The sequence below is a fragment of the Schistocerca piceifrons genome, chromosome 1 (assembly GCF_021461385.2).
Source record: "Schistocerca piceifrons isolate TAMUIC-IGC-003096 chromosome 1, iqSchPice1.1, whole genome shotgun sequence".
Lineage (NCBI taxonomy): Eukaryota > Metazoa > Arthropoda > Insecta > Orthoptera > Acrididae > Schistocerca > Schistocerca piceifrons.
In genome coordinates this window covers 470233103-470247882 of record NC_060138.1, presented here as the reverse complement: position 1 = coordinate 470247882, position 14780 = coordinate 470233103, and the positions used below count along the sequence as shown (strand labels likewise).

At 40.2% G+C, this 14780-nt stretch overlaps 1 protein-coding gene across 3 annotated transcripts in view; it reads left to right on the top strand.

Moving 5' to 3' along the window:
- Positions 1 to 13997: 13997 nt before the first annotated feature.
- Positions 13998 to 14780, top strand: part of LOC124798501 (DNA ligase 1) — a 130125-nt gene continuing 129342 nt past the window's right edge. For 2 of the 3 annotated variants that reach the window (XM_047261950.1, XM_047261943.1), the window contains exon 1: positions 14024 to 14089. In XM_047261950.1, coding sequence (XP_047117906.1) covers positions 14037 to 14089 — 53 coding nt within the window. In that variant the 5' untranslated portion in view covers positions 14024 to 14036. Of the gene's footprint in view, positions 14090 to 14780 lie in introns of all 3 variants that reach the window. The other variant, XM_047261959.1, reaches the window with a different exon arrangement.

Here is a 14780-nt window from a genome sequence, read left to right as displayed (position 1 = left end):
ATTATCCTAAGGACAAACACACACACCCATGCTCGAGGGAGGAATCGAACCTCCGCCGGGATCAGAAAGTGCTTGGACGACATCACTCGAAGTATTTGGGTGTGCCTCACAAGGAGACTTCAAAGGTAATACGTCGATGATAAGTCTATCAGCCTCAGAAAATGGTAGTTTCTCTCACTAAAAAAGGTTCTGTGACTAGTACATGGTCGTTCTACATGACCAGGGGCACTGCATGTGGCTCCCAGGACGAGGCACCTACTTTGAGCTGTCGCCACAGTGAACGTATTTGGAAATTTGTGGTACGTCCCCATGGGACCGAGCAGTTCTAGACGCTTCAGTCTGGAACCTTGCGACCACTACAGTCGCAGGTTCGAATCCTGCCTCGGGCATGGATGTGTGTGATGTCCTTAGGTTAGTTAGGTTTAAGTAGTTCTAATTTCTAGGGGACTGATGACCTCAGACGTTAAGTCCCATAGCGCTCAGAGTCATTTGAACCATTTGAACCGTATGGGACCAAACTAGAGGTCATCAGTCCCCAGGCTTACACACTACTTAATCTAACTTAAACTAACTTACGCTGACAACAAACACAACCATGGCCGAGGGAGGACTCGAACCTTCAACTGGGGCGGGGGGGGGGGGGGGGCGGGGGGAAGAAGGGGGAGCCGCGCAAACCGTGACTAGGTGCCCCTAGACTGCTCGGCTACCCCATGCAGCTCACACGTCAATTGTCAACAGCCTGGGGAGATAGGTCCCCAGGGTCTTCAGACCTCAAGGAACTGAATGGTTACTCCATACCCGCTGATGACACATCCAGCTGGCTGGTCACCCTTGAGTTGCAGTGCTTGCCCACTGCAGGAGATTCACTGTTTTTGCACACTCATCCATGGAGCTCTGCTGGACACTTAAAACAACTATCATCCATACTATTGTAATAAAGCATTACAAATATGTAAAGAACAACTTCTCCTCTGAAACTCCCCACATGACATGTAACAACATTTGATTTGTGCTTAGTTTATACTGAAGTCCTTAATGTCCGGTGAATTGGGGCTTATGATAGATTCTCTGATACACTCGAACTGGGCACTTACTCTCGCTTTCCTAGTTGCTCACATTGCTCTCGCTATTGCGATATTTCAGGCCCTGTTCCGGAGATTTGAAAGTTTCCTCGCTGTCAGAACGCCTGTCCGCAAGTGCCGGCTCGAAGTTTGAAGGTAGCTTCATGTAGCAGTATCTTATCAGCTCTGCGTCGCTGAATGGCGCGACTAAGAACAGATTTTTCTGAGACATAAACTTGAAGATTTTCGACCCAAGTTTCCACGAAGTTCGACCAAACAACAACTCATCTTTTATGCATACTTGTGTCCCCACTGACCAATGTATTATTAGAAACATCTCTCTAAATACCGTAAACGACGAACATCAATGAATAGTAGGGTGGAGGCTGTTTTATGCTTCTACTTTGAGGTAACTGCATGCAAAATCCAACCTATTTTGTGCTGACTGTATGCATGGAAAGCTATGGTTGAATTGTTGGATCAGAACCATGGGATGTAAAGAACTGTTATCTTCCCTACGGTCTTGGAATTTACAGATCTTCAAAAACAGTTTATGGTCACAAGTTCTGTCCTCCAACACTTGGCTCATTTTGCTGAGCAGCGGCCAGGGGCCCTATTCTGCATCATTCGTACCGATCGGTGCAGTAGGTTAACCTTGGTAGTGACATTACTTTCTGTTCTTTATCCGAAGTTCCTATTCAGTAAGTTTCTGAGACCTGTTACCGATCGATCCTCCTGCCGATTTTTCGACAACTGTACCGAGAGGTTTTGAATTTCGATATGGCCCTCTTGTTCGATTCGCTGTGGTGCATTTACACCTAGAATTTGTTATTTCAAACATATTGAGCAGTTTTTAGCTTCGGATTTAGTGATTGTGTTACTGAAGAATCACCAGGACTCATCCGGGTGGAAATTGAGTTCGTAATAGACTATTTTCCTTTGTTAGAAATGTGGTTTGCATTATTCTTACTGTGAATGATTATAACATAAAAAAGTTTGGGTCAATATTCTCACAAAATACCTGTTATTTTAACGTAAATAAGAGTTTAAAAATCATTAAATTTCAAAAGGTTGGCTCTGCTTACGTATACCACATGAGTGTTATCTGAAATTACTAGTGACTTTGCATACTGTTTTCCGAAAATGGTTGACTTATTAATTTTCGAAACGCTTTTAAAGCTTTTAAGTAACAATGCTAAGGAATTTTGTGAAGCCTGATATAGGAAGCCTTCCAAAATTTCATGCATTTATGGCTTACACCCGCATCATTCAGCAATGGCCACCTTCATCTCTCTCGAATGTAATTACGTGTGCTTAAAGGGCTGAAGCCAGGCGTGTCATAGTAGCGAAGTTGGTAAGGCAACTCATTGCTGTAACAAAGGTCTTAAGTTCGCATACCACTGGTTGCGAACACATTTTCTTTCTCTTCGTGTTTGTAACACATTCTGAGACTTCGTTAATGGGCCAAGTTAGGCATTTTTCTGAAATATTCGTTGTTATTTACACGTAAGAGCGCGCTTTCTCAGTAACGAGTATCGTCGATTTCGCGACTTTCATATGGAGGGCTTATTTCGATAGTGGTACAAGTCCACTTTTGTTCATTCTGAGATATAGAGTCCTAAAGTTAAATGAGCGCTGAAAAATCTGCCGTTGAGACACCAGAAATATTCAAGCATATGGCTTCCTGCTAGAGATGAACCTTTCTTTCTGTTTGTTTGGACCATTAACCACAGAAGCATTATAGACAGAAAAGTGGAGGTAATGGACTTGTATCACTATTGAAATAAGCCCTTCATATGTATGAGAAATAAAGGATGAAATGGGTGTGTGTGTGAACAACTGGCAGTGACACTTCTACTTTTTCTTGTCAGAAATAATTCGCCATATTTCTTTGAATACGCAGTGATTTCCGAGTGTGTGGTCAGACACAAATATAAGACCACAACTTAAATTACTGCAAATGGCATTAGCAGCAATTGTCTTTATACTTTAGCTTGTCACAAGTATTTATCTGCAATCGAATCCTCAACAACAGTAGACAGAAATGAAAGATTGCTGCCGCAATATTTTTTGACTGTATAGACCATACATGAAATATTTTGATTCATCAGATACAGGTTATGAACTACAACAAACTTCTGTAGCTGCACTCACCTCACGCTCTCGAAAAGGCGTTTTTTAAAATTTTGTTTTTATAAACCAAATCGTTGATGTATCATATAGGGGAGTAGGCTACTTCATCATTTGGATCTCAAGGAGCGAATTACAAACACATTCTATGCATCTTCTTATTCTTTAACACTGTCTTAAACAATTTTTCAGGTTTGTGGAGATGTGTTCTGTCTATGCAACTAATTGAAGGCACTTTGTTTGTTGTCATACGCGTTTCGCATCGTTTATTCGTAAACAAAACGCTTATGGCAATCTTCATGAATAAAAGAAAATGGTTCAGATGGCTCTGAGCACTATGGGACTTAACATCTGAGGTCATTAGTCCGCTATAGCTTAGAACTACTTAAACCTAACTAACCTAAAGACATCACACACATCCATGCCCGAGGCAGGATTCTAACCTGCGACAGTAGCAGTCGCGCGGTTCTGGACTGAAGCGCCTGGAACCGCTCGGACACCACAACCGGCTGAATAAAAGAAGCGAAACGCATATGGCAATAAACAAACTGCCTTCAATTACTTGCATATATGGAACGTACCTCCATGAATTCCGAAGCAAGTAAGGAACGACGGAAAACAGGAAATGACTAATTTTTCGAATGTTTCTATGGATGCATTTGTACAATGTGGTACTACAATCCATTCCAAACTCATATTCCGAAACGTAAAATTCAAAACAAGACATCGATGTGAATGAGAATAAAATGACATAATGTGACATTTATGACAGTTTCTGAACACAGTCAATAGTCTATCGTTATCATGCATTCATGGAAGACTGTGGTCAGCGATATTTGAACAGTATTATGTACTCTAACCACACTTTTCGGTACTGTGAAGAACAGCGTGCCTGTGTCGGCTGCTAGCCGCTTCGGGTTCAGTCTCTGTGGCGCATGTGTGAATCTTAGGCAGATTGATTTTGACTGGATGGCGCAAGGAGAACTGACCACAGCGTTTCGGTTCGCTATGACCGTACGGCATCGCTTCCGAAATGCTTATAGAGTAATGTTGGGGCTCTCCTTCGATGACAAGACCGTTCGGTGCGCTCGTGTACCGAACCGATTGGCAGTAAAAACTCAGAACAGGGCCCCTGGCCACCCACAGAATGAGCCTGTCCGATCCTATAGTGACACTCATCTTCCGCAATCTTACTTTCGTCTCTTAAGGCTCCTGACACTCTAGCTTTAATGCGGCCCAATTTTGTATCAATTTCATCTACTCTTTGCTTTTTCTGCCTATTTACTCATTCTTGATTCTCCTTAAGACCCTCGTGGGTCTCTGACATCATTACTGCAGAAGTTGTTCTTTCCTGAATAACTAATACTGAATTGTGCCGCAAATTCTGCTAGTTGCCTTTCCGCATTATCCAGAATTTGGTTCACGATTCCCTCTACTTAATCCATTCTTTTCATTACTGAATCTACCAGTTTTTACTGCACTTCCGTTACTGCCTCGTCTCTGCCACCACTCTCATTAACATTATAACCTGCTAGCTAACCTCCTTGTTGATTTACGGTCTCACGTATCTCATTACCAAGGCTGTGACAAATAATTACACCCCTTTCAGCTTTCAAGCATTCATCATCCTTTACACCTGACCTGTAAGCATCAGGCAAAAAAAGGTGGTTAACTGCCTTCAGGAGATGGCATTGGACACTGCATACACAAAGCTTGCAAATAAAGTATTTAAAAATTAGAAAGACTTAGTTCTGCACAGTGATGCCTGTGCCCCAGTTCAATAGGACAGGAGCGATTCATTGCCTCCAATCCCTTCTAAAGTTACTCTGAACCTCATCATTTTATTATTATTATTTCCCCACTGAGGTTCAACAAATAAGGAAAAACGTTTATGGCCGCCACGAAATATTAAACAACCAAAAACACATATATATGAGATTTTAATAATTAATCCTTTCATATTTGTTCCTCTCCTTTCGACATTCCCTGTAGCTTACTCAGTGCCATCGCTATCTGCATCTATCAGCTTTCACCTTTCCTCTACGATTAGTTCCTCCACACTATCGTCTGCCTCTGCATGCTTGAGCATTGTTATATGATTCTGCCATACTTCGAATATGGCTCCTAGTCAACACTCACACAAAATCTACTAAGTCACTACTGAACCCTGCAAGTTTCTTCAATGTCTCAACTATGAAAACTCTCACGCCCCTGTGTACACGACGCAGAATGCGACAACAAAGTGGACCAGATCCACGAGCTGAAACTAAACACATGGGTTAGGAAAAGCGCAAGCAACTTATTGCAATACGCAAAAATAAAGTATTTTAACATATTCCCTAAAACTTAGATTCAAACATTGGTCTCGGTTTTAACCAACATTGAGATAAAAATAAAATTTCCCACAAATTAATGATAAAGAAAAAGTCCTCCAATGATTCTCACAAGATCCTACGTTTCTAATAACCTAGAAACGACAAAATCATGCCAGGGACAAGCTGGGCAGCTGTTTGTGGCAGCAGACGTACTGCACCCCATGCCTCTGCGACTCATCAGTGAAATTCGGCTAAGTCACAGGACTCCGAATCCAGGGCAAATGTGGTGCTGGCTCCAGACTAAGCATAGAATAACAGTGTGTTAACTGAACAAAGTCTGAACAAAGAGAATCCTTTCGAATTTCCCTTAACTTCCCTCCTGAACTTTGTTGAGGAGCTCTCTCCCTGCCACTACAGCCAACTGTGTAATTGCTAAAGTTAAGTACCGTCATTTTCATTTTGTAAGAAAACTCATTAATACGAGTTGTTTGAATGTTTGTCTAGCGACCCCAGCAAGCAGGCTTCCTAGATGCCACATAATTATAGTTTGCAAAATATGGGTTGGCCAATCTACAGTCTAGCATGCATGGAAAGAGCCCTGAAACTTTGTTGTGACATGCTAAGGAATGTCCTGAGCTTGCAAAACAAGAGAGTAAGAAGTAAGTGGAAGACTTTTGCTGTATTTACCAAGAATGTTCTGAAAGATATTGTCCCATTTTCCAGATACCAATTTCCCAGGGCAGCAGTTCCTGCTTAATGGGATGTCCAATATGATACTCTGGTGGGCTTTGAGCCAGCAGACCATTGTGGGTGCTCAGAACTCACCAAGACACATGTCTGCAGAACCTCTTCACATATTTGACTCCAAAAAATGCAGCTAGTGTGTGAATAATATGAAGGCAATGACTGTAGTAAGTTTGATCGTACAACGAGAAAAAAAGAAGTTTTTAATCTAAATTCCTAGTACATTCATCGTTGTCATTGAAATTGATAGATCGAACAAAACATAATATTAAATTAAAGTTAACCTGTCTGAGAATCTCACGAACAACAGGTAAAATTGAGGGATCCCTGGCGAGAATTGCCTGCCTCCTCTCACATGCATCAGAATATTAATTATTCTCAATTAATTAAAAATTACAAGTATCTCTTCCTTAATTACTTATTCACATGGCTCACATGCAGTTTAAATTTGGAGATATACAACATTAGTAATACTATGAATATGAATATGAAAATATAAAACTACACATAAAACAAACAAAATGTCAATATCTAGGTTCCTAATCCATATAAGAGCTATGTCATCAGCTTTCATGGCGTCGCTCCAACTCCCCGGGTAGAAATCCAAGGATTATTCATCTCTAATGTGCTTGAGTGTCTAGTTTGAAGCCCAACAGTCATAAACCAGAGACTCTGTAGAACCCCATTTTCAAAGAGAGTCTTCGCATCGGCAATGCCCAGTCTGAGCTCTGTTCAATTTCACCCATAGATTGCTGTCGAGTTCTGTGACAGCAGATCACAGTTATACTTTTGATACCACTCACGCTCTTCAGGATTTTCAGTAGGATGACAGCTCTAGTCCCACAGGTCTCTCTCCTCAGTATTCCTAACACCTAGCTGTTCTACTTGTCATAACAGTGGGTATCTTGAACAGAGTCTATTTCGTCATAAACTTGGTAAGTTGTGGAGTAGCTGCACTTGAAGTTGTGGATGGCTTGCATGATGAACTGCCAACATTGATTTCGAAGCTGGATAAACGACTGTCTGCAGTCGACGTAACTTTGTATTCACCAAACTTCGCTACATCTCCAGTGTAATATCATCGACTATCCCATGGGATCAGGTCACTACAGTACAGAAATCAACATCCACTAACACTCCAAGAAACTGGGACATCAGCGAAAGTAGACCTGGGGAAATACCATGGAATACTAGAGACCAGATTAATACGCTAATCATTTCGTTCTTACCGATGGAAAGTTGACATAAATTTGCAGTGACCGTACCTAGTCCTACAATCAATCCAGCCCACGTACCGAGAGGAACATCGTTACCCTCATGGAATAAAGATTGCGACATCGTTATTAGAAAGTGGAATGAAGCCTCTGAAACATTCAAACAAAATTTCTATGTGGGAAAACTTTATTACATACAAACAAGCAGCTATACTAGCGAAACGCACAATCAAGTAACTAAAGCGAAGTAGTTGGCGTGATTTTGTCAGAAAATCAATAAAGACACTCCTTTATCTGCTGTATGGTCAAATATGTGAAGACAACACCAAATAAACATAGTTCATTGACATATTTCATTGGGTGATTCACAGACAGACTCGCACCTGTAATTATCACCTATAGGATGCTGCATTTGAGCCGTCGACCCATAGACAACCAGCACAAATATTAGAAAAACCCATTTGCTGTAGCAGAGTTGGAACAAGGGCTGAAGTCAAGGGCCCATACTGCACCGAGAATCGATCATCTAAACTGCTCAGTGATTCTTAGACGGTTGAGGTCTACTAAAAAGCTGCTCATTGAGATCTCCAATGTGCTGTGGAGTACCACTACTTTTCCGTCAGAGGAGATCACACATAGAGGGTGATTCGCAAAGCTATATAGATATTTTAATATGTTATTCTAGAAATAAAACTCAAGAAGGAAGTTAGTACAAACATAGGTCCACAAATGTTTAGTTACTGAGTTATGGCTAGTAAAAGATTTTGCCTGAAATTTAGCAACTTCGGTAATATGAAGCCACCGCAAAACTGTACAAGGTTAAAGTAAAGCATGATTTCCTTTTATTTTATTGTTATTGTTGTGGTTAATCTAATAACATATGTCCCAGACGTGTATCTGCGGTAATTTTTCAGAATATCGAGGGAATCAAAGAAGTAATTTCGGAAAATTTTTACTTTATTAGCTACTTACAACTATTTGTTTTTTTAATTCCACTTAAATACAGCTGTAGCATTACCATCACATTTGCCATAAACAAACACCATATCAGCATATTCCTCTTTCGTAAATTTGAAAGGCATCCCTATTTCATAAATAATCTACAGACTACAACAGTTACTATGTGGTTACACTTAAATACAGTGTTGTTATTATGTTCTTTCACTGAACAATACAGAATACCAACTTGTTCCAAGGTTAGGAAATGACTGGAATAACTCACTAACAGTTGCCAACAATGACATAAACGTTTCTACATTCTTAATGGAATGTAAACGAGTTTACTTGTATAATAACCTTTGCTTGTCTGGATGTTCTGGAAAACTACTGCAGATACATGTCTTTGACATGTTTTATTAGATTCACCAGACCAACAATAACAAAATAAATGGGAATCATGCTTTACTTTAACCATGTACAGTTTTGTAATGGCTTCGTATTAGCGATGTTGCTAAATTTCAGTCAAAATCTTTTGTTAGCGATAACTCCGTAGCTAAACAATTGCGGAACTATATTTATATGAACTTTTTTCTTTAGTTTTACTTGTGGAATAACATATTAAAACATTTTCATATCTTCGTAAATCACCCTGTATAGTCACCCTTATCCTAAAACTGGTAAAGGATCCACTTCTGCCTCTCCCTATCGCCGATTTCCTTGCTGTCGCACCTGTGTAAGATGTCTGAATGGATTATCAGTATTTGGAATGCTGGTTAGAAAAACACCCAGACACCACAAGCAGAATATGGTTTTCGGAAAAAGGGAAACGCTATGGATAATCTCAGTGTCCTGAACTAGACATTGAACAGACATTTCTGGAACAAAAAGATTTACCAAGAGCTTTCCTTGATGTAAGCGGAGCATTTGACAGTGTGGAGATTCCAGTCCTTACGCAAAAACTCAAAATTACATTTGAGTCAAAAATATGTACCACAGTATCTATGTCATACTGTAGAAATGGATACAGTATGTACGACAGCAGGATTAAACACTTTTTGGTCCTCGCAATTCTACTGAAGGACAATTTCAGAGGTGGTATTCTTAGCCCTATATTGTTTATGTTGGATATAGCTGGCCCCAAAAATATATTTTCTTCTAATACAAAAGTGTTGCCTACGTAGATGGTACCTGCATTTGTGAACTCATCATATTTAAGGGACAATTATTTGAGGCTTAATGATGCAATAAGAGCATTACACAAACAGTCACCAAACGATGGGCTCATACTATCAGCAGAGAAATCACAAGGAAAATGCTGATATCAACACCAGATGATATGCTATTGTGTCCACATTTTTTTCCCAATAAACTATCAGTCACGTTCTTAGGGCTATATCTAGACAGCAGATTATATTGACATAGAAGTATGGACCATGTAATGTCAAAAATTAATCAAACACTGGACGTGCTCTAATCTGCCACACACATGTAGTGGGGAGCTGGGAAAAAGACTCTTGTGATTCCCCACAGGTTGTTAATACTTTCTGTACTAGATTATGGATGTGTGTCCTATGGGAATGCTCCAAAATAAGAATTAAAGGAATTGGACAAACTACAATACTGATCAGCATGAATGTGTATAAGGGCTATGTTATCACCAACCAGACAGTCCTTGTAAAAGGGGAAGCAAATGCACTCTACATTCGATGACAATTACTAGCAGAGAAATACTTACTAAAGCGACACCAAATCCAGTAAGATGACGATCAGGAAAAAACAATGGTTATATCAAATCATGTGACACAAAGATACAAAACATAATCACAGAACAAATTTTCGTACACCACGCTATAGTCAGCTCCAGCCATTAAACCCTTAATGGGGAAGTATGATATATCCAATGAAACATACATCTATACTGTGGAAATACTAGCAATTTGTGAGGCAGCCACCTACTCAATAAGGAATGAATTTCAAAAAGTTTTTATTTGAAAAGATTCTAAAAGTGCTCTCTTGAGGATGCGAACTTCATATCAGAACGCAACTACTCCTGGTTATGTACAACATACACAGACGGGAAAAAAAATCTCAACTCCAAGAAGGAATTGTGTGATATAAACAAAAGTTAGTGAGCGTATTTAGACTTCTTAAAGTTGATGTCTATTCATATTTAGTGCAAGTCATGTAAAAGTGGCTCTCGTAGCGCCACCACTATGATAATGCAAATCAGGTTTTCTTTAAACACACGCTGTAACGGTTGTGATGTTGGATGTGGTGAGCTGATGTTCGTCAAGACAGCAAAGAGCCATTATCAGTATCTCACTGAGTTTGACGTAGGTCGTGTAATAGGGCTACGAGAAGCTATATGTTGCCGCAACGTTGCATAACGGCATGGTAGGAATGTGGCTGCTGTACATGACAGCTGGCAGCAGTGTTCAAGAGAATGTCTGTCGGGAGAAGACTGGTTCCAGACGGCCATGTAGCACAACCGAGAAGGATGACCATCGTGTTTGGCATTTGGCTCTGGCACACGGTACTGCATCTGCAGCAGCAATCTGAGTAGCAGTTGGCATCACAGTGACACAACAAACTGTTACATATCGGTTACTTCAAGGACAGCTCTTAGTCCGATGTCCTGTGGCGTCCATTCTACTGACCCCAAACCAGCACCATTTGCGACTTCAGTGGTGACAAGCCAGAGCTCAACGGAGGGCAGTGTGGAGGTCTGTTGTTATTTTGAAAATGAAATCTGATTCTGTCTCGGTGTCAGTGACGGCCTGCACCTGGGTTTGTAGTCATGGGTGCGATTTCGTATGACAACAGGAGTACTCCTGTGGTTATCCCACGCACCCTGCTGCTAATTTGTATGTCAGTCTGGTCATTCGACTTGTTGTGCTGTCATTCATGAACAGCATTCTATGGGGTGTTTGCCAACGGGATAACGTTCTCCTTCAAACCGCTATTGTAACCCAACATGCTCTACAGAGTGTCGACATGTCCCTTGGTCTGCCTGACCACCAGATCTGTCTTCAGTCTAGCACATATTGGGTATTATCGGACAACAATTCCAGCATCATCCACTAATAGCATTAACCATCCCTGCATTGACCAACCAACTGCAACAGGCATGGGACTCCATCCTAGAAACTGACATCTGGCACCCATACAACACAATTCATGCACGTTTGCATGCTTTCATTCAACATTCTGGACGTTAGACTGATATACCAGCATGGCATTAGCCTGTGATCTTGCAATATTAATCACATAAATATGTTACCTAGACAAATGTATTCCCGAAATTTCATTACTCTGCACTAATAATTTTTTTGTATTCGATTTTTTTCTGCCAGTGTATATTGAGTATGATTCATACTGCAAGAAAAATTGATGTTGATGTAAACGTCTTGCAGATCAAATGACGTTGGAAACAAAACATCCGACAGATATAGCAAAGAAAGTACAACTCACGGCACATTCCACCTCCAAGCAGAGGAAGAAAAAAGGAGAAAGTGGACGATTACCCAAATGAACAAAGAAAGATTTTATGCCTGTGTTTAGTTGGAACTCCTGAGGGAGTTTAATGAAATCAGAGAGAGTAAACAGCACCAGAACTCCATAACAGGAATACGATTAGAACATGGCGGTTACCCCAGTCATGTTTACAAAATTAAAGTTCCGGTTCACTAACGAACAGTCATACAGTGAAGAAAAAGCTGACGTATATCATGTAATACTAACATGCAAATACCAGATGCAGCAAATGAAATTATATCATAACTAGAACCAACTGACTGTATTACTGCCCTAGTAAGTGCGAATGACATACAGATTTATCACACAGTAGAAATATATGTGAAAGAGAAAGGCATCAATATTTTCTTAGATTTCTCTCGAGTGGTTATATAGGGTGATGCATAATATCGAGCGATTTTAAAAAGACCGTGAATCAATCTGCATCGGAGAGAGGTGGAGAGGATAGCATCAGTTACGTTTGGCGCGAAGTAGCATGTAGTTATAATGGAGCGCTGGACCCCACAGCATCGTACGTATGCTGTCAAAACATTTTATCAAAACGATAGTTCGTACCAGCTAGTACATCGTGCATTCCGCAACCACTTCAACATTAAACGGAATCGGCCGGTGCCGTCTGCCTGTGCGATTGAAAAGTGGGTTGAGAACTTTGAGGAGATGGCGTCAATGGCGAAGAAGGAAACTGGGAGACCCAAAACTGTGCACATACCTGAAAACATCGAATGTGTAAGAGTTGCCATTGAGAGAAACCACTGTCGCTCAGCTCGTCGGCACCGCGCTACTCTTGTGATTTCAAACAGAAAGTTTAGAAGAATTTTACTCCAAGATTTGCACTTTCATCTCTACAAAATCCAAATGGTTAACAGGTACCAATACAAAGGATAAAATTTTAACAGAAGAAAGTGTAGCATGTAAGTAACACTTTTTCTCTTACAAATGTTCCTAATTTGTGAAGGATGAACCCACCTTTAATAGTCTCCTATAGACCTGCTAAGTGTGTGCCAACGATTTCAGTTTGAGATCTAGGTATATGACTAGCTGTCTGAGTGAACATATTTATTAATACTGTCACTGAGTTTTTTGATGGAAAATGTAAACAGCATCAGCTTCAGTGTAATTTAGAGTACAGATATCATGTGGAAAAACAAATAAGAATTTCTATTATGCTTGTTTTATTTCCCACCTCAAATGTGGGGTCATTCGCTGAGGTGATTTAGCAGCAGCTAAACAAGTTTTCAGAATACAGAAAAAGATCATAAAGAGCGCAAACTTAGAAATTCATGTAATCGCCTACTTAAGGGTTTAGGTATTCTACGTTCATTGTCTGTTACGTTATGAAGACTTCCTTTTTTTAAAACTGACGTTATAGGCAATGGATAGCAGACTATTTAAACAGTGACAATTATGGCCCTAACAAGCGGTGTTGCGATCTTTAGTTCGAAGGCTGGTTTGATGCATCTGTCCACGCTATTCAGTGCAAGCCTCTTCAGCTCCGAATAACTACTGCGACCTACATCATTTTGAACCTGCCTACTGTATTTATCTCTTTGATGTTGTAAACTGTACAAAAATTTGTAAATTGCAACAGCAAATATAAAACAACTAGCAAAAAAAGAAAGAAAACAAGAGAAACCAGAATAAGCAGGTGATATGACATTAGGCAAGAGTAGCATACGTGTTAGCGGCTACGTTGAGAATGGTAGAACACGCGCAGCCTTGTGTTCTCTGTAGCGGGTTGGGTACAAGCACGTGATGTCTATTTCCGGTCCGAAACGTTAGTTCAACCTGGCGTTTTACTGCGTGAGACAGTCCCCCTCCATTTAGCCTTTACATAGCCGCCTGTTATGGGCTATGTGCAACATTGGCGATAGTCGCCAATGTTTTAATATTTTTGATTAAGACTCCGCTGTCCATAGCGGAGCAGCCACTACAGTTCTTTAGAGTTCAAAATATAAGTAATTGTCTCATTTCTAGCTTCTAAATTATACGCGTACCTTGAGTTTATCGATTGCTAACCAAAGATGAAGTTTTGTATTGTCTGGCGCAAACATAGTATTTACATCTTTCATGTTGATGATCTCAGTAATGCGTGTGTTTTGATGTGGCGGGAAAAGGTAGTGAAAGCAAAATGTCTCAAAAATCAATTACGTAAGTACGTTGCATAAATAAATATTTATCACACTTTTCAGTGGTGTTTTTCACACTTGTGCCATTGAAGATTAGTATTGTTGATGCTTAGCTTGATTAGTGTTTGATATTTCATTGTGCCAGAAGGCTGTTTGTGAAATTGTTTTCTTGACATATATGTCCCGATATAGAAGAATGTTCGATACGAGTCTTATGCTTTGACTAGTGACGTAGGAAGCATGTGACAAGTAAACAATACGGCGACAGTAACGTGTTGTTAATGACGATTTTTTAAAAGGGGTTAAGGTGCATACCACCACAAGTAGGTTTTTTGTAGTATCATTTTCGTTGACTTCGGCAACTCTCAACCAGACTGTTACCTTCCATTCTAACCGGGACCTCCAGCAATGTTACAGATCAGTCTGTCAAGACAACCAGTTATTTTAACCTAAGTTTTTCGTTTAGAGTAGTGTGTGTTTTCCTGTGCAGAGGTTTGCATACTGTTTGGGGTGTCATGATTATGTATGTGTGATACGTTCAAATATTCACTACTTCTTAATGTAATACAATCGTTCGTATGGCCAATGATTTATATTGTTGAAACACCGTTTGCGGGTTTCGGATATTCAACAGCGGGAGTGTTAGCTCCCTTGTTGATTGAACTCAGCCTTGTACTTTTGTATATAAGATACTCGGTGCGTTTGTATTTAGGGAGA